Raw genomic sequence first — 24,695 nt, 5'->3', positions numbered from 1 at the left:
ATTGTTTCTTTATACATGACTTACCGGAAAAGCTAATGGTTTCTTGAATAAATTACTAGGGTTCTTTCGAAATAAAGGTGTTTCTAAGGAAATAACTTACTCATGAAAAACCAAAAATGAGTACTAGAAACTAGAGTTTCATATGAGTAACTAGTTTCACTCAAATATGGTGCCTCAAACTTAGGTTACGATTAACATAATTTTTTGTGCTCTAAGATAACTTTACCATATATTTCACAATTGAAAATAGAAATATAGAGCTTAGGCCCAGGGCTATTGCTCACCTAAGCATGACCTCCCTTTACATCCTTCACTACTTCGAGGCTATCAGAGACTAGACTTTGCTCGGTTCATTGTTTAGTTATGCTTTGTTGGTTTCATCCAATCAGCTTTAGTTGTTTCCTAAAACGACACTTTGTTATCATAACACAGTTGCTTTTCATCAATTGCATTATTCTTGAGTAGGGTGGGAGATGATCCATGCACAAATATCTCTAGCACATTTTTGCTCAAAGTTTGCACAAATGCCAAGCTTAGCCTAGCTCAATCAACACATTCCCAACATAACAACTACAACAACTTAGCATGCCATTGATCTAAGTCCATTAGCACCAATGATGAGCCAAGTGTGTCATTCAATTCGATGTTAGAGTGATGAATCTTCCATGTCCACTAGATTTGATTTCTCATAAAAATATAACTATTACTTTAAGGATATACAAACAATGTCATTATATAATTACAAAACGTTGATTAAAAGAGGGAAAAACATATTATATAAACATAAAACAAGAAGCTTTTACATCTTTCTAAATTTGATCATAAAATATTTTGGGGGAAAATCCTAACCCATAAAACAAAAAAAAGTAATGATATGATTTTGTCAAGGTATTGAGATTCTTATAATAAGAAGCTCTATGAATCACCTAATGCCATGGACAACTTTCAAACTCTTATCACAAAGCAAGAGTGCATTTTCTTTTACTTATTCTTTGGAAGGCCTATAGTTTTGGGTTAAACAACTTGCCAAGGGAAAACTAAGAACATCAAAGGCTATCAAATAGAAATCCTAAAAATTAGAAGATGTAGCCTCATCCCTCACATTCACAAGCTCTTTAATCTAGTGGTCAAGTAGGATTTCCCCTAATCATGGATTTAGAGCTTCATTGTTCCTATTTTAAATGCGGGGATAAAAACCCCTCTTATTATAGTACTAATATGATTAACCCTCTCGTAACCAAGTTATATGGAATTATTTTCGAAACAAGATTAGCATATGGTTACAAAGTCTAGATGAAAGGGCTAAAGACTAGGCTAGTTTTAGAACTTATTAGACAATAGTGGATTGCTTGGCTATGCTTAGAATCATCATAAAGGAATGTTGTAATAAGAAATCCAAGCTCTTGTGTTGTTTCCTTGTATTTAGGAAAGCATTTGACATAGTGCACATAATTAACCTTTGGAATAGATTACAATAGTTAAATATTTCATTTGAGTTGAGGGCTGCTACAATAAGGTTGTAAAAGAATGTTATTGCTAAGTTCAAGAATATTGAAGGTTTATTGGCTAATTATTTGTAATAAAGGAGTTAATCAAGGTTGTCCCCTTTCCTTAAGTGTTTGGCATAAAATTTCCAAGTCTTGGCTAAATCATTGGGAAATAAAGAAGAATGACACTCTACTTAATATTGACATCATTAAAATAACATTGCAGCAAAATTCGAGGAGAAATTGTGGTGTGATAAAGACTTAGAGGATAATAGGAAAATAAGATACTTCAAAGGTCATTAATCTTAATTAAAAAAATCAAAATATCTTTTTGCTATCTCTAGCATAAAGAAGAATATCAACATCGCTCACAAGCTCCATAACGAAACAAGACATTGGACCATTCATAAAATGTCATGAGATGAAAGAATCTATCATCTTTGTGATACTAAAGATTTGATGATGAAAAACGCTTTCTCTTAGAATGTCTTATGTACATCCACATTATATCTTAATTTCAAAATATTTGTAACAAACCAACCTTCCTAATGAAAACCATGAAGATATGAGAAAGCTTTTCTCCAATTTTTTCAAACAGAAAAATAAAAGTCAAAAACACTTCAACTATGTCCTCAACATCTTTTCTTAAAAACCTAATAAAACAAAATTAATTTTAATAAACATAATCATCATGGTCATCAAATAAATTTTTGAAAGTTGATACTTCCACCAAGCAATCTTATTCAAGGATACTAGAAATTGCTGCTACTTCATCTATTAATATGCCAACAATATTCCAATACATGTTAGAATTTCATTCCAAAAATGAAAACTTGAATTTAAAAGATGTTGATCCATTGATGTAGGAGCAGCCTCTGCATGAATAACGTAGGAGCAGCCTCCGCATGAATAACGTAGGAGCGGCCTCTACAACACATTCATGCCTATATAATATCTAAACTTGAACTCTTGCATCTAATTGATTTGCTGATGTCATCACAACCTCGTAATGTTAATGCACCATTGCACAATGTGGAAGCAAACATTAATGAACACAGCCAAAAGCCCAGAAACCATAAGGATATTGGAACAAATCTGTGTATGCATGATTTCTGATTCATAACCCTTGCACAACTTCCCTTCAGATAATGGGTCAAGATAAGTTTGAACCTCCATAGAACAATTTTTCTTCTTTGAAACTTTTTGTAATTCACTTTGTTCTGAAAACTTAACAAGGAAATATGATTTAAAATTGATGCAGGACTTAGAAAGACACATCTAAAACAGACCATAAATAATATGTATATTATTCCTTTAGAATATGCAATACAGAGAAGGAAGTTTTCTATAAGGTGTTTGTTGAAGCTCATAAAGATATTGTAAATGCAATAAGGATTAGTTTCTTTATATTGTTAAATTATCGATAAACTTTTTGTTTCTACTGGATGCTTAGGAAGCAATGGTCAGAAATTCTAAACTCTTTAATTAGATGCATTTCAGTGTGGCTGGTCACCCTTCAGACTATGACCTAGAGTCAAAGCATGCCTCCATAACTCACAGTATCCCTGAGGACTAAAATCCTACCCATCTTCAATGCTAAACAAATTTAGGATGGAAGCTCATATTTATTAAGAAAAATGTTAACGAGGATTGTCAAAACTAAGTCTGCCAACAAAAATTAGCTTGACAGTCATAGCAGACCATCAAATCCCAAGCCTGATTCTTACACTGCACGAAGCCTAAGGAAAAATAAAGCTCACATGGAGACTTTATAAACAGCTATAGGCAGGAATAGCAAAGCAAAACCAACTCTGCAATCAGCTCAACAAGAAATGATCTTGCAAGGGTAAACCAAACTTCTTACATGAATTACATGCTAAGTGTTTTGTAATCACTGAGTTATGTACCTCTTAACTTTATGAATGTATTTTTACTATTATTTTGTGTTTTATGGTATGTTCTCCCCTGCAATTAGGGGGATATCTTTAGAAGACTTGGCCCCACCTGACCCTTCAAGTTTGATATGACATAGATTGATAATAAACATAAATTTTCCTTGGGCTCTTTATAGATTGCAACTGTGAAACCCCAAGCACCATAATGAAGCGAAACTAATGACAAGTCACTAACACTATTCCTTCCAACTTCCAGCTGATAATAGAGGAAAATTCTTCAATACGCCACCCTATAACTGCAGATAACACCCTGAAATAACCTACCAAACAAATTGCTTCAACTATTCATGCGACACTGACAGGACTCACGCTATTACTTCAACCACTCATCAGATACGAAATGGTTCTATTTTCCAACGGAGTAAATTAGACAGTAACAATAGCAAGCAAAATGCCATCATATACCATGATGGAACCTATGTGCAAAATAAAGCTGCTCACATAAATTTTACATTCAGTATCATGTTTTCACAACTCGAACAAATTCATCTTACTGAATGCCAATGTGCAGCCAGAAAGGGTTTGCTTCCCTGGACAAAATATCCTTAAAAAAGTTCCAGGAGAGAACAGAAAGGCATAATACACAAAACCCACAAACAAATCACAGACTACCCTACATGTATTCTAAAATTTTAGTCACACTAGCCTGGGGAGACAGGTTCCATCTGCCATTATCTGTAAATACAGATTATTCCTACAAACATCCACTTTGCCATCAGACATGTTACAATCACAGATTTTCTCAAGCCAACTTGCTATTCCCACAATTGAGCAGCAACTTGAATAACTGACTAAATAGAGAAGGAACATTAGTTCTTATTTGTGGAGAAAATGGATAAAGCAGTAACACCAGAATTCAAGCTCCCGATGGTTATTGCCCTTAACTAACCGCTCACAACAGACTATCGGTTCGTGCAGGTAACCGTCTGAAGAAATTGATGGGCACCGAGGGAATCTTGTGCCGAAATCTCGGATGGCGCAACACATATAGACCTGAAAGCACTGCCACCACTCGAAAGGGTGTGACATAAAGAACTATTGCAGCAAACAAGCAAAATATGATATATATAGTAGTAGCACGGGGGTCCCTCCAGCTCAAGAGACTCTGGAACCTTTCTCCTTGAGTAGCTATGTCTCCGACTACAGTCTGTATACGCCCCGCAACACTTCTTAACCTATCATATCTACTCCTCACAAGATCAGGTGACCTGGAAGTAGGAAAAGTATCAAATTCTTCATCAAGCTCTTCTGGAAACACTGCCTCTGCGTGAGAGAGACGAGTATCCATATGAGGTGGATGTCTGGGCCGGAATCGGAAATACCATATCCCAATTAAGAACATATACAGGAAAACTGTGGGCAGTATAAGCTCCGGATACCATACCAGAATGAGGAATAGCACATGCAGTAACACGGTCGTCATAGGATTCTTCCAGTGACATATTTGATCAAACCATTTTCCAACTGCTATCACTCCAGATAGCACAGTCATTATGCGGAAAAAGTTAGCTTTACTGCGTCGCATACTCCACATTTGGGAGTTCAGATCCAGCATATACTCCACTACCTCTTTTCTTAAAGGAGGCTCAGCCCTGCTCAGCCTCATGGACACTATGTTCATAGCTTGGTACCTAAGACTTTCCAGCTGACCTACAGAGAAAGGGTGTAAGTAATGCATCTTGGGCAGCAGAGGAACTGTATACATATGCATCATATTCACCAGAGAGGAGCAGCTGAAACGAACAGCTAAGTGAAGCTCCCCCATCTTTTTAACCCCAGAGGGATGCAGCGCCAGCAGAGGATAAGAATGCGTGTAGACACGGTCAGTCTCAAGCGTTGAGAGACGAATGCGTACCTTCCCGATCCTTGAATCCTTAGTTCCTGATGCCTTGTCATTGGTTCCACCCTGAAGATGACAGTTATCGAAAACTCCCATTGTTATGACAGTGCATGGGTCATAAACTTGCCAGGTGTACTGCTCGTTCCACTTTGGGTTGAAATTGTCTATAATTGTCCTGGTTCTAACCCACTTCTGGCCATATTTTGCAACACAGTAGGCATCAGTAGAACCCCGTCCATCTTTTGTCTTCATTGGAAGCAAGGTGTTTGCGTTCAGTATACCAACTTCCAAGGTACCAATAGGAGGCTTCCACAACTGCTTGGCAGTAGGCCTCAAATCACTGCTATAGTGTGTAGACTCATCAAGGACATGATATCCACCATCAAGAGACACCCTCAGGTGGATTCTACTGGCAAATCTGAATTCCTTCTTCCTCTGCTCCCCCTCTATGATATTGTGTTTTTCCAGGTTGAACCATCTGGAATTGATGGGTCTATGGTCTAAACGTTTCTCAACTGCTGTCATAGGAATAATTGTCCTCCCCATAACTTCATCTTTGTTTTGACCTATATGGTCCTCCACTGTCAGGACTAAATGCTCCTCAAAGGGCTCTGCTGCCACAAAAACTAGATCCTCATTCCACAGTGGGTTTGTGCTTTGAATTTTGAGTGTCCTCGTCTTCAGCATCTGGTTTCCAAGCTGCACCTTGACACAGAACTCAGGGAAACGCCCCTTGTCACTTGGCAGCAAATCTTGAGCTTCAATAACATTAACCCTCACATACCACAACTTGGGAGAGACATATACCTTGGATCGAATGTTTACCAATCCATCGCTGTGCATTGCAGCTGCATCCGAATGCCATGCTTCTGTAAATGCCTCATCAGCCTGTGTACCCATCCATACTGCCAACATGAGTTCGCCCCTGATCTTAGAATCCGATTTCCTGTCCTCCAGCTTATACCACTGAGGTGCCAGGGGACTATCAGGAGGCACTCGGGTAGGTATGTCATTGAGGTCAAAAATGACACGTCCAATGAAATCGTCCTTGACAAATTCCTTGTCCTTCACTACTACCTCAACAAATGAAGACTGCACCCTATCCTTGGAGAAAGCAAACACCTGATTCCATTCTGGATTTGGATTTTTCTCAAAATGTTTGGTAGTGCCCTTGTAGTTCCCAAGCCTGACTTCCACATAAGGGTTACAGCTTCCAGTGATATCCATGGCTGGCAGACCCTTTGCTCTCACCACTCTAACATAGAGATGCTGCATCTGTTCCACCAAATCATAGGTGCTGGCTCGCTCAGAACTGCTGACCCATCCACCAACACTCCTGACTCTCCCGTCTCCCAGATGTGGGGAGGTTTCCTTCAATGCATAATCTAAAGGCTGGGAAGAAACATTATGCATTATCACTGGCCTTGGTTCAGGCCTCTTCTCCTCGACAATAAACTTTCCTGGTTGTTGTGTGGTCTGTTGTTTATGGATATGCTGCTTGGATTCACTTTTCATCTCCAACACTGGCTTTTCCTTCTTCTCTTGCTTCTCTTCATTCGTCTCTTTTTCCTCCTTCCCCTTGTCCTCAACAGCCAAGGTTTTTCCACCTGCCTCTGCCTTGCCAGAAGCAGCAGCACCACCACTACCATCACCTGCAGCAGCACCAGCCGCACCACCACCTGCAGCAGCAGCAGCATCAGCACCACCACCACTGCCACTGCCACCACCAGTACCAACCTCTAAACCATTACTACCTCCTCCTCCTCCTCCTTTACTAACATCAGGTTCTTTATCCACAAGACAAGTATAAGTCTTCAATCTAATCTCCCCCTTAACAAAATAAAAAAATATCTTACTCTGCAATGGAAATGGTTGCACAAGCTCGTCACCTTTATCCACAATATTACTTCCACGAATCCTGACCTTACCCAAGAAGGTCCTACGGTGTAAAGACTTCTCCTCACTGTACACATAGACATCAATGACCTGTTTGGATAGTTTTGCAGGGTCAGCCACATCAAACACCAGCTTCTCGTTCCAAACAGGGTTAAGGTTCTTCTCTTTTGTAAGAGTTCTGCGCATCTGGTTGTCATAATCTACTTCTACAAAGGGACTGGAGGACCCCTGACCATCCTTCGGCATCAAATCGTGGGCGTCCACTACTTCCACTACCATTTTCGTGACTTTGCCCATTCTCAGCACCTGGCTTTGTGTTTGAATGTCAACCCACCAGTTGTATGCAGGAATCTATGAAAAAAATCCAGTTGAGTGCTGATCAGATACCATCTTCATTACTCTAATCATTCTCTGATTCACACCACGCACTTCACTTGCAGGCAAACTGCCAAACTCAAAAGATACATTAAGCATGTCTCTACAAATTTTGTGATATTTTTGTGATTAGGATATCAACCCAAGAGCTGTCTGCAGGATTTAATGAAAAATATTCAGTTGGGAGCCAAACAAATCCTTGCCACCATCTTCGTTAAATAAGTCTTTCTGCTACACTATGCACTTTACTACCAAACAAACTGCAAAACACAATAGAAATTCTCTGATTGCTCCTTACCTTGATCTGTCTTTGAATATCAACCCACGAGCTGTATGAAGAATTTTATGAAAATAAACCAATTGGGTGGTGAAGAATCCTTCGGCTACGGGAATTGCAGGTGCAACTCATGAGTCTTCTCTGAAATTAAATACTAGAGATAGCTAGTAAAGAACGAAGATTGAAGAAAATGGCCATAGAACCAAAAATTCATGAGTAGTATATGAGCTCCAGTTGTTGCAGTGTTTCAGCTAAACCAGCTATATGGTCACCCAACATCGAGGCTAGAAATTCAGGGGATTCTGGGCAGTATCAGCAATTTAAGATATATTTTTATTTAATTAATAATAAAGAAATAAAGCACAAGGTTAATTCTGTCTTTAATGGTGACAAGGGCCATTCCCGTGGGCACCATGGAATGTGCAGTCCACCTCGGAGACTAAAACTACTTTGCTTTTCTGCACCAAATTCTCGTCGTATAACCTTTCGCTTTTGACTGAGCGTAACTTCTCTTGCCTTTTGCTTTTTAGATGGGTGTAACTTCTTTCTTCAAAAGAAAGTCACTTTAGAATGGGGTGTTTGAGTTCAAAGCTCTGGCACTATGGTTTTGTCATTTACACCTAACAAATAATGCAGGAGAAAATATATCAACGTGTGAAAAATATAATATAACGATGTAGAAATGTTAATGACAATATTGTCAATATAATAATTTTATTATATTAATTTAAGTTGATTTAGTTAGGAAAATAAATACAGAGTATTATAAAAATTTGAATAATTTGCCATGTTTATTCTCGTATGACTTGATATCCTCTACTAAAGAAAAACAAAACCAATTAATTTGAAACTTGAAAGTTATGATCATGATTTGGTTAGTATATTCATTGATTGTAATTAAGGGTTTTGGATCGTGAGGAGAGAGAGCATGAAGTATGCTTTTAATCTCCTTCCACTGAAGTATAATCTCATTTAATTGGAGAAGGATTTTTTCATGGGCTTCATCTTAGTCTGGAAGAATCTTGCCAACCAAAGTTTTAATATGTTAATATAGTTCATTTGTCTTCCAGTGCTTTGTGTCATGAGCCCTGGAATGGCCTATGTCTTGCACCTAATCACCGATTGGCAACATTGAACTCAAAATCATGCATGACAATGTGGTCAAGTCTTATTTCCCCTTCATGAATGGACGTTCGTTCTCTGGTTTGAGGGGTAGTTTGCTCCCAATACTCATTCGCTACCTCATGTGCAATGTCTTGCACCCTCAAGCCATAAGGGTAGGCTTTTCTCCCTCTCTACCTTCTACGACTTCCTCTACCTCTTTACATGTTGAGTCGAAGCCCTATAAAGATAACCTTTCCCCTAGACGACACTATATATAGACTTGAAAGTGTAGCTTTGACTAAAATGGAGACAACAATCTAGGTAAAAGGGGATTCAAGAATGCAATTACGAGGTTTGTGTAGAGGAAACAACTTACATAGATACCATATAGTCTCAGGGTGGAGGATTCTAGGCAGAGTAACCTCGAGAGATAAGACCAAAGCTAGAAGGGGTATGGTGACAAAAATTAAAGAAATTAAAGAAACAGAAAAGACAAAGGAATGGACGAGGTCAGGAAATGAGCTAAAGTATAAGGATGGTGCGCAAAAGCGTAAATAAGAGACTCCACATGGGGGATGGAGCAATGAAAACATGAAAAAAATTAACAAGCCTACTACCCTCATAAATAACTACTAAGGAGAAGTTTAAATCGAGATTAAAAGACATAGAACCATGGAATCAACGTATCGATAGGTGATAAATCACTCTCTATTTAACCTGATGACAAAGCTCTGGATTTGTGGATTGACCTTGTACAATTTGAAGCGATGCTCCATCATAACAAAATTATGCATAACCCTTATCAGCGATTTTTTGATACGACATAACAATGGTGAAGTCTACAACAACCTTGAAGTTACTAGGCCCTCAAGGACAATTTTTCTCCCAAGTTGAAGCATTATGGCACATAACAACCATCTTCCACTGCCCTTCTTGAGCCATGTAGACTCTATTCCCTTGTCTCTCCAACAAGCCTCTCTAGATTATGTGAGTGATGGATAATGTTTCCCATGGTTATATCATTTCCCAAATGTGCATGAGATGCTTTGCTCATAATAATACCTCATTGGGAAATTCAATTTCCATTTTAAATTCATCTTGATAAAGTTATATATATATATATATTTTCTTCTTCTTTTGAAAATTTCTAAAATACTTAAGTTGAACTTATAATTTTTTATGTAAATATTAAACTATTATTTGAATATTGTACTAAATGATATGTGTGTTTGTATTTCAAAATAAGCCTTACACAATTTTAATTTAATTATCAACAATTATTAGGTGGATGGTAGAGATTTAATCTCCATGGAATATGCCAGGATATTCATGAATCAAGGGTTAAGATTCATCTTCAAGTTAATTATGCCATTTTAATTAATTTGTCTCAAATTGATTAATTAAAGAAAATGTCATATCAACACATGTCATAGTGGACATGTGGTATTGATATGCCATGATATTAACCCATGTTATTGTAACAAAATGTATTTACAAATTAAGATTTCCTAGAGTAAAGTGGGAGTGCATTTCCATATTTAAGAATATTGTTACATGTTTTTTAAAATGTATATATGTTTAACTCATTATATTAATTAGTTTTGTAATTGATAATAATAGTAATTTAAAATAAAATTATAATTTAGTTAATTTTTATGGTTTTTTTTTTTTTTTTTGATATAATTTGGGGAATATAAGATGTATTATTGATCCAAAAATAAAAAATGAAGGCTTATTGAAATGATTTGCAAGCTAGTTTATGTCTTTTAGGCAATGTATTGTGATTGCAAAAGCATACAAACTTAAGTAGATTTTGAAGAATTTAAACAATTAAAAATAGACAAGCATGCAACATCAAACACAATAAATTGATAAGGGAGTTCACCCCTCTTGGGCTACGTCTTTGGGTCCAGCTTCCAAAGGTGGATTTTTTATTATATGCTTAAATGCTCAAATATATCAACATACAAGTCTCAATATGCAAAAATAACACTTCAAATGTGTGCCCATAATGCCTAAAACCCCCTATCTAGACTCTTCTTGAGCTCAAAAATGTTGATATATGACCAAGATAGGCTGCTTTTTCCAAAACTGCTTGTAAATTTCTCTACAAAAATGTTTGGCTCTGCAAATTGGACAACAAAACAGTAATAGCCCAATTGGTGGGCACGTTGGTTAGTATCCTATAGGTCACGAGTTAGATCCTCCATTATTGGCGGTGGTTTATTTTTTATATTAAATATTAAAACAAATTTCTTAATAGGACCTTCGGCCCCACCGAGCCTTACACCCCTGGGTTCCCGCGATACCACATGGCCTCGGGCCATAGGCGCACATAAGACCTGATCGTTGTGCCCTGGGTGCAGGCATGGTGCTATGCGCTTGCCCCCATATCTCTTGTCGATGGTTCCATTACGTGCTGAGAACCGTGGGTCATGTAACAACCTCAGTTAAAAATCCACGTAATAAAGTTAATAAAGGCAAAATAATACCAAGGCTATGGGACATGTATTCTAAGATGAATGTCGGAAAAAACATCAAAATGGGTGTTCATTTGGTTTATTATGGCTAGGGGAAATTGGCAAAGGCAATGACAAAGGCATTGAAAATGCAAAGATGCATTAATTGACATTTATTTATGAAAATAATGGAAAATATGAGAAAAGGAAGGTGAAAAGTCACAGGTTGCATATGAGAGGAAATTGAAAAAAATAGAGGCCTCAATACTAAGAAGACTTATGAGGATCAGTTCACAAAATTTTGTCAGTTCACTTATGGCTATTTCTCTCTCATACTCTTGTACACTTAGGGCATTCTTGGAGCACTCTGGCATTGGAGAAAGGAAGACAAAAGGAAGGACAAGAAATCAAAGAGAAACAAAGATCAAGAAAGGAAGAGCTGGATCAGGTGAATACAATGAGATTACTTGCAAGTATCGAGTTGCATATATGATCTCCTCGCTAGTTTTGGCATGCATGGTATATGCATGTGTGTATTTGGTTCTCTTACTGTCATTGGCATGGGTTTTTCTAGGTGTGACAGTGGTTTCATCCTTGCCTTTCCATTTCCAAATAGCCATCATGTGATGGGGTTCTTTTACTTGGTTGAGTTAGATTGCCGAATGGTTTCGAAACTAAGTGAGGTGGTCTCAAGAAAATTCCTAAAGGCCTAGAAACCCCTGGATTGGTAGAGGTGGGATATGCAATAAAGCTTGAGGGTGGATATGAGAAAAATCCTCATGGTTTAGGTGGAGAGATCTAGAGGCACCCATGCTTGCTTAGGGCCTAGTGATCCCGAAACTGGTAATGGTGGGATTGCAGTAAAGCCTAGTAGTGTATGTTTCTTGTTTGGGCCTAGGAATCCCTTGACTGGTAATGGTGGGATATACGGTAAAGCCTAGTTGTATAGGTGCTTGCTTTGGGCCTAGAAATCCTGGACTGGTTTCAACGAGATATGCGGTGAACACTGAGAAGCATGGTCGTTTTGTTGTGAGTCCCACATTCATGCTTTGAATATGGCACGGGGGTGATTGGCTGAAAGAAAGATTTGGTTCAACCTAATCTATGGTCGGGTGGTACGTGGAAGTCCCTGACTTGGTTGGATTTTGCATATGTTAATAAGAGCTCTTTTCCTCTTGTATTTTATGAGTAAGTGTGCTTATTATGATGTGGATTTAATGGTTGTTCTAGCATTGTTATTATTATGGTTATATGCTGGTTATAAGCATGGTTTTATGAAAAATGTTAGTTATGGCTCTCATCATGTTTTGATTAGTAAATGAATGGTTAATGAACGTATGACCTAATATATGATAATGAAACTATTGTGAGAAGACATCAGACCTTCCTTACGATTCTCAGATAAGTATGAGATGCCTATGTTCACATGTGTATTTATGACTTGTAGATTACATGTTCATCATATGTTTGATGAAATGTCTGTCATGGTTAGGCATGTTTAGGTCAATTTTTTGATCAAGTTTTGCATTAGAGGCTTTGTCTTTGTGTCATTTATTGTTTTGAAAAGTATTATTAAGTTCTGGGCAGTGGTTTGGAGACTAGCCTTGAAAAAGTGCCTCAGATCTTGTGGTCGCATACATAGAAATGGGTGAAAAATACTGTAATTGCTCCCTTGCAGGCTTGTGCATGCAACTGGAGGGTTACAGTCGAATTCCAATAATGTTGTGTCCACGTATGAGAGCCAAGGACACAAAAACAAAGGTTTAACTCAGGGTCTGGGCACCTAGAAGGGTGGTTTAACCCTTGGGGGTCCTGTAGCACCTGAGGGAGGTTAGTAAGGTTTTGGTTTTGTCGATTCCACTTCCTTAAGGTGATCTAGGAGGTTCAGTCATGTCATAGTAACTCTTCATCACATATTTACCTCGGTGGACTAGTAAGATTGGGTAAGTGTGGGAGGAGGGTGTTACCGCCGGGCCAGTCAAGCGTGCCCGCCGACCCACCCTTCCCCCTAACCTCTTGAATGTTACAACTTAAATATAAACTGTAGAGCATGGTATAATGAGCAGTATCGTAGCCCAATTTGTTGGTTGGTTAACAACATAAAACAAAATTGGTGCCATTCTTGAGGCCATGTGGTGGCCTTTGATTGGCTCGGGATTTGTTGGGTTGTGTTATATTCTTTCCATGACTACCCCATGAGCGGGGGGGGGGGGGGGTAGCCCCCCTGCATGGGGTCTGGGGAAGCGCCCCAGGAATTTTTTTTTGGACCCTATATTAGGTGGGCAAACCTACCTATGGTTTTGTGCGTGGATTTCACACATGGTTTTGGGCATGATGGTTTTCTGTCCATGATATTTTGTAGATCCAATCGAGGGAAATACGGTTATGTTCTAATCCAGGGTTAATGGATTAGGGTTTATGGATGCTTCGACATGTATATATATGTATTGTAACATTGAAAGGAATATAATGGAAAATCAATATGGTAGTCCCAGTTTTGAGATCCAGGGGAAAATATCTGTGTATATTTATTTTATGTTTTATGCTGTCACCATTGTTTTTTTTAAGCATTCGTATGCAGGTAATTTCTGTACGGGGTTAAAACCTACAAGATTGGCCCATCTCACAAACCTATAAACCAATACTAGCGCGCCACATGTCCTCATGGGATTAGCCTATCTACTAGTCGTACAGTCTAGTCAACCTGCTAACATCAGCACCACATCAATGTTCAGACTGGCGCGTGGCATCCGTACCCTGCACAGTCAACCCTGCAAGTTGACTTTTTTACTGGTTGCAAAAAAATTCAGAACACAATAACTTCCTCATACGATGTCGGATTGAGGTGTTTCAAGCATAGTTGGAATTAGAACGACACGATCTATGATTTGGAACTAGTTTCAGGAAATTTTGAGCACTTTAATTTTTAAGCATATTTTTTATCCCTTGGATCACTCCTCCCCACTGTAAGCTTTTGGAACACCAAAAGTTTTCTTTTACTTAGCAAGTAAGTGAGGGTACAAGTCCCTCACTTTCTTGATCTCTATCCACCTTGCTTTGCTTGGATTGGTACCTTTGAACCCCACACGAAGATACTCCACATTGCCTCTGCGTGAAGTTCTTATCCTCCTGTCAAGAATAGAGTCTTCCTGCAACTCATTTAAATATTCAAGAGAAAAATATTCTATATATGGAATCTGAACATTCTCTTCTTGATCAACGATCATAGGAGGCTCATACAATCCCAAGTTTTCCACATTTACAATAGAATAAATTTAAATGTAAGGTGGTAAATCTAATCGGAAAGCATTATTACCAATCTTCTCCAAAATTTTGAAAGGACCATATCTGATTGGCTTGATATTTTTACCTTCACCTTGTAATCTTTTCTTGCTGATGTACAACCAAACTTGATCTTCCACTTAGAAATCATGATGAATGAGATGCTTATCATGTCTTGCTTTGTACTTGGCTTGGATTTTCTCCAACTATTCTTGTACCCTTTGATGCACTAATTGGATTTGTTCAATGAAATGTTTGGCTTTGTCCACATCACTATGTCCATCTACTGCAATATCTTTACCAAATATGAAATCCAAAGGAGACTTTGGAAAATAACCCAAACATGCTTCAAATGGAGATACTTGTGTAGATGAATGCTTGACACAATTGTAGGCATGCTGGATGTAATGCAAATGCTCATCCCAAATTTTAGGATGCTTACCACAATATACTCGAAGGAGATGCACTACTATTTTTTTCACTACTTTTGTCTGGCCATTATTTTGTGGATGAAATTTTGTGCTCTTCTTCAACTTTGTGTCCATGAGTTCCCATAAACTTGACCAAAACTTCCCGATAAATCGAGAATCTCGATCAGAAATAATCGAAGTAGGTAACCCAAAATGAACCCATACATTTTGGAAGAACATCTTTGTGGTTTTTTTAGCTGTAACTTGTTTCTTACAAGGCATCAAAACACACATTTTTCTGAAAATGATCCACTACAATATATAAATAATCATGACCTTTCCTAGACATTGGTAGCCAACCAAAAAAATCCATAGAAATATTTTCCCAAGGAGGAGAATGGATACGAAGTGGAGTGTACAAACCCAGTTTCCTATTGCTTGGCTTTCTAGTAGCACACATAGAACATCATTTTACATATCTTGATACAATTTCATTCATGCGAGGCCAATAACAATACCTCTATAATTGAACAACTATTTTTCCTACACCAAAGTGATCAACAATAACAGAAGTATGGGCTTCCCTTATGACATTGAATCTTTCACCCTGTGGAACACATAACTTTCCAAGATGATACAACAACTTGTTATGAGCATGATAATCCAACTCTTCAACATGGTTTCCTTGAATCAAAGTTGCATAAACATCTTTAAAATATTCATCTTGAGCACACTGTTCAATATAAATTTCATGCATGATTGAGTTAAGCTTAAGAATGATAGATGCATTAATAATAGGCCTTGATAACATAGATGCAACTTTGTTTTATATACCTTTCTTATAATTGATTACCAAATGAAATTGCTGCAGGAATCCCATCCATTTGAAATGTCTATCTTGTTGTTGCTTGGTTTGCAATTGTAAATATTGCAAAGGTTGATGGTCAATATGAATAATAGTTTCTTTACCCATCAAATAATGCTTCAATTTCTTCACACTTTGTATCAAAGCATACAACTCTTTATCATAAGTTGGATAGTTAAACACTGTATTGGAAAAAGGTTTCAAAATTATAACATATTGGCCTACCATGTTTCATCAAAACTACTCCCATAGCATATTCACTTGCATTTGTTTGAATTTCAAATGGTTGTTTAAGATCTGGAAGTGCTAGAACTAGTGTTGTACTGATTTTCTCTTTCAAAGTATCAAATATTTTTTGCTACTTGCCTCTCCACTTAAAGACCTTCTTCACACTTGTGAAAGCATATAATGGTGCTGCAATGAATGAGAAGTTAGGGATAATTTTTCTCCAATATTGGGCTACTCCCAAAAATATCCTAACTTCTATTACATTGTTGGGTTTATTCCAATTCACAATGACACCAACTTTGGAGGGATAAATCTTCAATTCACCACCTCCTACAATATGACCCAAGTAAAACAAAGAGGCTTTCCCAAATTCACATTTAGACATCTTCAAGTACACTTTTTCCTTTTTCAAGATATCTAGAACTTGCTTTACTTGCTTGACATGCTCTTCACTAATCTTACTGAAAATAAGAATATAATCTAAGTATACTATGAAAAAATCATCAAGGAATGGTCGCAATACATCATTTATAACTCTCATGAATGTGGAAGGTGCATTGCAAAGCCCAAACGACATAACTAACCATTCAAACATACCTTGTTTTTTCTTGAAAACAATTTTCCAAATATCATCTTCAACAATCCTTATCTGATGATAACTGCTTCTCAAATCTAACTTAGTAAAATAAACAACATCCTTTAACTGATCTAGAAAATCATAAATGTGAGGAAGAGGATATCGATTCTTTATTGTGATCTTGTTCAAAGCTCAGAAATCCACACACATCTGCCATGCACCATGTTTCTTCCGAACCAAACCAATAGGAGACCCACAATGAGATGTACTAGGTCTGATGACCCCTTTTTCAAGCAACTCTTGAATTTTCTTTTTAATCTCTGCATTATCAAAAACTGAAATTCTATACATGCCAATATTCAGAAGTGGTGCATCTTGCTGCAATTGAATCTCATGTTGGATTCCTTTTTTTGGAGGTAACCCTTCAGGTTCCTGAAACTTCTTGTCATAAGTGTTAACAACTTCAATAAATTCACGCTTGAGTTTAGAATCAGATCTTAAGAAAGCTTCAGATTTAGCAGTGTCTTTAGCTTTAATCATCAACAACGCAAAATTCTTACTAGCATTCACAAGCCTTTTCATTTGACTAACACTAAAAAGAGATAAATTCTTGTTCTTGTGATGTGCCCTAACAATATACTCAACTCCATCTTTGAAAATATGATATTTGTTCTCATGATGATAGATATGGCTTTTTGGTCATATAAACATGGACTCCCTAAGGCAATCCCACAAATATAAAGTAGTATAAGATCAAGCTCTACCTCATCTATAAAATTAGCAGTGATGGAAAATTTGAGTTTACATTTTCTTGTCACTTGTAATTTGGCATCATCACATACCCAACCCAAAGGGTAAGTTTTTTCATGAGGTGTAGTCTCTAAATTAAGTTTCTTGACAATTTCTTCAGAGATAAGATTGACTTGAGATCCACTATCAAATAATGTATCAACCTTTGTATGTTTTGTAATGACCCTGATATGAAAAATCTCACTTCTTTCTTTATCATTTTGAGATTCAATAGGCTTGCTAGAAGAACTAATACTTGCATTAGAAGCTATAACTTTCATTCCCATGGTTGTGATTTTGGTTTCATCACTTGAATCAGATCCTAGATCTTGTTGAGTTGTAGCAACAATCTTTTGTTTCCCCTTGTTATTGAACTTCTTTGGTCTCAATTCTGGATGTAATTTCCAACAGTGGTCTTCATCATGGCCACATTTTGAACAATTTTTGCAAGTTTCTCTCCCTCTTTCTTGATAGTAACATTCTTCTTAATTTTTCCTTTAAACTTCCCCTTTCCTTTGTCTCTAGATTTAAAAGGTTTCTTGCTGGACTCTTGATGAACATCCTTGCCTCTTGATTCTAAATGAGTTACCTAAAGACATACTTCATCTAGATTGGTGGGATTAAATATAATCATAGTATGTATCAAATAACTGTGTAATCCACCTATATACTTAAGGAGAGTATCTTGTGAGGTCATATTAACACCCAAGATTAAAACTCTTCTTCTAAATTCTTGTGTATAACTTTGGAAACTCTGACCTTTAGCTTTGCCAATCCATAATTTCTTTTTGCATTTAACCTAATGGATAAAATTGCCTTCTTAATGCAGCTATAAAATCATTCCAAGAAGAGATAATTTTACCACATTTCTTTAAATCTTCTTGAGTTCTAGCCTCCCACCAAATGAGGGCTACACTTTCCAAGAGAAGATAAGCAAGCTGTATCTTTGTGACATCATCATCAATCTTTTGAATCTTGCAATAAACTTCAATTTGATGAACCCAATTATCCAAGTTTTCAACATTTACTTCCCCATTGTACATTGGCAATTCAAACTTGGCATTAAGCTTAATCAAATGAGACTTAGCATGTTCTCTTGGATATGGAGGAGGAGCAGGTCTATGTGAAGAAGGAGGTGAAGAAGGAGGTGTAGAAGGAAGTGAAGGAGGAGGAGGAGGTGGATGCTTTCTGCCATTACCACATCACCTTTTGGTTGATTAGAACTTTCTCCTTGCAACTATGTTGTTCTCTCATTGTACAACACTTTCACCATCTCAGTCATATCAAAGAAAGCTTTTCTAAAATCTCGCTCATCCTCAGATCTCAATTCTTGTCCTTCTCCTTCTTCATGAGCCGTGAATTGTGGAGTTTGTGGCCTCCTTGACCCAATTTTAGGGTTAGGCTCTTCAAGTTCTCCTTCTCCTCTTCTCTGTTTAGACATGGTAAGCATTCAAAAACCTTGCAAATTTTGTCAAACCTTCACAAAAACCATGCTTTGATACCAAATTGATCCAAAATTAAAAAGTGAAGATTTCATGAAATGATTTGCAAGCTAGTTTACATCTTTTAGGCAATGGAACGTGAATGCAAAAGCACACAAACTTGAGTAACATTTTTAGAATTTAAATAATTAAAAATAGACAAACATGTAGCATTAAACACAAAAAACTGATAACAAAGTTCACCCCTCTTGGGTTACATCTCCAGGTCCAACTTCTAATGGTAACTTTCTTTATTATATGCTCAAATTATGAATTACATCAACATACAAGTCTCAATATAAAAAAATTAACACTGCCATTGCATCCAGAATGCCCAAAAACCCCTGTCTAGGCTTTTCTTGAGCTTAAAAAGGTTGAAAAATGACCAAGATAAGCCTCTTTTTCCAAAAATGCGCTGCAAAAATGCTTGGATTTGCAAATTGGGCAACAAAACAGTGATATCCCAATTGGTGGGCACACTGGTTAGTATCCCATAGGTCACGTGTTCGATCCTCCATTCTCGGTGGTGGTTTGTTTTTTATATTAAATATATATATATTTTTTTGTAATAGGCCCTCTGGCCTCATCAAGCCTTACACCCCTCGTTTCCTGCGATACCACATGGCCTTAGGCTATGGGTGCACATAAGACCTGGCTATTGTGCCTTGGGCACATGTAGGGTGCGACGTGCCTGCCCCCATATCTCCCCCCAGTGGTCCCATTACATGTCGAGAAAAGTGGACATGGCCAGTTGGGCATGCCCACCCTTCCCCCTAACTTCTTGACTATTACAACTTAAATATAACCCACAGAGCATCATATAATGAGCGTCATCGTAGCTTGGTTGGTGGGGTAGTCGGTTGTTGGTTGGAGGTCTCAGTTTCGATTGTGTCGGAGGTGGTCGATTAACAAAACATTTTTTTGGCGCCATTCCCAAGGCCACGTAGCAACTTCTCATTGGGCCACGTGGTGCCCTCTGATTTGCCCACGTGGTAGCCAGGATTGGCCCATATCACGAACATTCAAACCAATACCAGCGCACCCCATGTCCTCATGGGAGTGGCTCATCTGCCATACGTATAGTCTAGTTAGCCTGCTGAAGTCATCACCATGTCAGCGTACAAACTGCCACGCGGCATCCGTACCCTGCACAGTCAACCATGGAAGTTTGTTTTTTTTACTATTTGCCAAAAACTTCAGAACGCGATAACTTCCTCATATGGTGTCAGATTGAGGTGATTCAAGTAGAGTTTGAATCAGAATGATGAGATCTACGATTTGGCCCTAGTTTCAGGAGATTTTGAGCATTTTTATTTTTGAGCATATTTTTGTTCCCCTCGATCAATTATGGGGTAAATGTTTTAATGCTCATTATAGATTGATGCTTATCTATATTTATAGGCCACTTATTTTTTATGGTTGTAATAATTATATTAAATTTTTTTAAAATATGTAACTTTGTTATTGGGACAAACTTTTAAAATTTATAGAAATTAAAACATTTAGAATATTTGTTTTCCCCTTTTATTTTTTTAAATATATTTGGATATAAAAAGTGTATATTATTATTTTTTTTCAACTCTGGTTCACGACCACTGATTGGCCGCTATATCCACAGGTAATAATCCAGACAGATCTACCCAAAGGGCTCTACCCATCAGCTTATTTGGTCAGGCCTAACTGCAAGGGTGTCAAGGTGATTTGCCCTATGACCTCCCAAATTGGCAAGGTAATTAATAATGAGAACTCGACCAATTAAACTATCCCTTGGGGCTATAAAAAGTTTATATTAATAGAGGAAGAGTATGGTTTCTTTTTCCACTAATTACAAATAATATATTTTTTAAATAAAATTTTAATTGATAATGTAGTATAAATAATTTATATTTCACATATACAATTTTTCATAATATACATTTAATTAAAATGTAATATATATAATTTTAAAAATTATTTTTAACGAAGAGCTCTGATAGGGTTTTCAAGATCCGTGTATGATAAAAACAATTCAAAAACTCTCATGGAAGCCCAGTCTATCATTGCATCCGAGTTCAAGGGGTTCGTGGTTTGTGTGTCAAATTCTTAAACTTGTTATCAAATCTTTGTCAAGCTCCCTTTTGGGCAATTACTACTGATTAGGGTTTGCTCCTTAGATTTGGTTCACGACCTCAAGATTTATTTAGAGCTCTGAGTTAATATCCCCTCAGGCATGCACCACTTGTTTTTTCAAGGTAAGAAGTTGGATGATGCTACTTCTCTCTCAATTTACAACATTATTAAAGATTGCCACTGTTTTTATGGTTCTTCGTCTACTAAGGTAGATTGGAGGTAAGCCTTCCTCCTCTCCAATTTTTTCTTATAAAGATGTTGTCCATGCTCCCCCCCAAAGGAAGATCAAGCTTAGACAACTCCAAGGCTATTTTTTGTGGAAAAATATGAGAAAATTCCCTCCCTAGAAATATCTCACTCAGAGTTGGAAGATCAAAAGTTAAAGCGATCATGCACATGTATTCGAAGAAACCTAAAGTGATCATGCACATGTATTCGAAGACTTATCTTAGACAAGTTGTAGAAATTATTTAATCTATAAATTAGTTGGCGATATGTTAAGGTTTCATTCGTGTAGACTACTATGAACTACAAATGTTCCCCTGCAATGAGAAACATCTTAACATATTTTCTTTTATAGATGTGTTTCTCAATTTCATAAGATATATTCAATGATTAGAAGAGTAAGAATGTTTATATAACTAAACAATAGGAAAAGTTTCTTTGCAACAATTTAACCTTATGATTTGTCAATTCTATCTTAAATACTAATCTCATTCTTAATGTTTGAAGTGTATTTTCCATGTTCAATGATAGTAGGTTTGGTTGATTTTTCCATTCCTTGTTATATGATTCTATCTAATAATTTTATATTAACGTTTTGTTTATTAACCCAATATATTGATATAATATATATATCTTTTCTATATATAAATATAATATAATTAATTATTTTAATATTAAGATTTTCTAAAAAATTATAAATAATATTAATGGTGATGTAACTGAAACTTTTAATCATAATTAATTAACACAATTTTCATCTCACCATAATATTAGGCGAGCCATATTTCGCATGCTATCGGGCCATAAATGAACGACGGGTGTATATGCCCACCGTTCGATTTCGGCCTTAGCAAAATCGAACGGTGGCCATATACACCCGCCGTTCATTTATGGCCCGATAGCATGGGATTTATTGGATCCCATAATATTAGACTATAATTTAACAATTTTTTATTTTTTATTTTATTTTTCTATAAAATAGATTACATAGAGGCTTGAGGTAGCACATTAATAAAACATTAAGCTCACTTATCATCCCATAACATGTTGGTATTATTGTTGATTTTGAGGTAGCCATCTGTAAGTTAGTTAGGATCTGATGACTCTCATGTAGTCATTTCTGAGTTTATTAGAGTCTAATGACTCATACCACAAGCTAATTTCTTAGCTGTTCAAATTGACTCCATTTGCTATCCAATTTTTCAAATCATGGTCTTTCTATAAACTTGGGCTAGACTGATAATTTGAATGGTCTAAGATTGAGTGGTGATTTTCATAAATTTGTTAGAGAGCCTCCAATTTTGTGATATTCAATTAAATTGGTTTGTGTTTTTTTATTTCTTTGTATCTACGAAACAATATGAGATTCATTTAAAGTGTTTGGAAGTTATTTTTATGAATATAACTATTTTTGGTAGTTACAAAATTTCCTCTTGCATGATTTTTTATAAAAATTTAATCTATATATCCAATACCGATTTACTTTTTTATAGAAATTCAATATTCGTTTTATGTATTATTGACTATTTTTTTAATATAAGTGATTAGGTTTTGTTGACACCTAATCATCAGGATTGGGTGAATAAGTGTAACTGATGTAAATAAATAATAAGAAATATGAATAGTCACCGGGAGATGAAGTGAACAATCTCTCCCTCATGTATATAATAAAGACCAACCTAAATGAATAGGAATAAATTGATTTGGAGGAGTTACTGCCTGGTCTGACATGGTATCAGAGCTAGCCCTATTTTTAGCATTCATGCCCTTGTAACTCCCTTTCTGCCAATGTTCTACCCATATTGCAGAATTGACATCACTGACATGGTAGTATGGTGCAGTGCATATTTGGTGATATTGCATAAGTTAATTGGCCTCTGGCATAACATTCCATTGCAGCTTGTTTGTTGCACGCATACGCTACTCTCTCCCTTCCCCATAACATTGGCCTTTGGCATAATGTATGGCCTACATTGAACGTTGAATAACTACTGCACTGTGTGAACGTTGTCATACAATGCTCCCTCTCACCTCTGCTCTCATACACTACCATAGGCACTGTTTGAACATTGCCATGTGCTCCACATGCTCTCCCCCATCCACGTAGTACGCAAGATCAAAATTGATTGGTCTTCTCAGCTAGAGCAAAAGCTGGCTTTGGGAACAACCCAACAGAATCTCGTGGAATCCATCAAGAAGATGAGCATCTGAGGGAGGATTTAAAGGAGACCCTGAGTCCCAAGGATAGAATTTCATTTCTACCTATCGCGTTGCAGATGAAAGAGGTGTTCTTTGGCTATTCGAGACCTGTGTTTCCATCGCCACTAGGTATGAAAGCTGGAGTTTGTTCACTATGAGATTCGAATGAGTGACTAACTCTTTGGTTGTGTGCGGATATTGTCTGTGCATTATTAGAAGTTTGCTAGTTCGACCTCTGGTTTGTATTTCCGTTTTGCCCATCCTGATTTTATTTTCTTTCAATATGAGTTGAGCGCGCTTGCTTACGTTGGCCAGTCATACCTAACTCTTATTCGAGGGGTTTATGTGTTGAAAATGCCAAGGTAGTAGAATAAAAATAAATGAGTCACTGAGGTATTGGCCAGAAGGATTCATGGTGAAAGGGACTAAGCTTCCGTTCTCTGAAATATGTGCTCCATTTAAGATCACCATTTTTTTGATATATAATTACCTCCTATGTATTAGACTGCTACTTTGAATATGCACTGATTTGTTATGTGAGTTATGCAACTCTGGTTTCTGGTCGCAGTACATTCTAAATGAACCAGCATAATGCGTATTTCCTTGGTGATGAAACTTCATATGGTGGATTTAAGACTACTGGTTTTAATACACTGTTGTTTTAACTATCCCTCATATATTTTTTTCAAAGTTAAACAGAGTTTGCCACCAGAAGTACAATTTTTTATAGAATATTGCCAGAAGTACTTTTTTTTACAGTACAAAGATTTTACAATGCATTCAATCATATCCATTGTGGGAATAGTTCTCACTAGCAAGGAGAACTATCTTGAGTGGTCCCGGATGATAAAACACAGCCTCATTTTCAATGAGTTATGGAAAGGAGTGTGTGCTGGAGATGGAGACAAAGAGCCAGAACAACCTACCTTAGACAAAGAGTTCGCCATTTAGGAAAATAAGAACAACAAATCCTCTGCATTAATTGTAGCATCTGTAAGTGAGTCGCCATATTTTTCCATTTTCAACTGTTTTCGAAGCCTTACAAAAGCTGAGAGAACTCTATGACTCACATTCTGCACTTGAAGTTGTTCAACTCATGATTAAACTCTTCACTCTTGAATTACAAAATAATGATCC

General features: G+C 36.9%; 1 protein-coding gene across 1 annotated transcript; it reads right to left on the bottom strand.

Moving 5' to 3' along the window:
- Nucleotides 1–3,742: 3,742 nt before the first annotated feature.
- Nucleotides 3,743–8,320, bottom strand: LOC149156830 (FT-interacting protein 3-like). Its single transcript, XM_089438650.1, has 2 exons — nt 7,852–8,320; nt 3,743–7,706 (listed from the first exon to the last, which is right to left on the bottom strand). Exon 2 carries the CDS (start codon nt 7,473–7,475, stop codon nt 4,335–4,337), a length of 3,141 nt encoding a protein of 1,046 aa, XP_089294776.1. The 5' UTR covers nt 7,476–7,706; nt 7,852–8,320; the 3' UTR covers nt 3,743–4,334.
- Nucleotides 8,321–24,695: the final 16,375 nt, after the last annotated feature.

The sequence above is a fragment of the Pinus tabuliformis genome, chromosome 9 (genome assembly GCF_031772625.1).
Source record: "Pinus tabuliformis cultivar Carrire ecotype Pingquan chromosome 9, CPIR1, whole genome shotgun sequence".
In the NCBI taxonomy this organism is placed as follows: domain Eukaryota; kingdom Viridiplantae; phylum Streptophyta; class Pinopsida; order Pinales; family Pinaceae; genus Pinus; species Pinus tabuliformis.
This window is presented reverse-complemented; position numbering and strand designations above follow the sequence as displayed.

Excerpts from the sequence above, each read along its gene's own strand:
- LOC149156830 (XM_089438650.1), bottom strand. The coding sequence starts at position 7,475 with ATGGGCAAAGTCACGAAAATGGTAGTGGAAGTAGTGGACGCCCACGAT.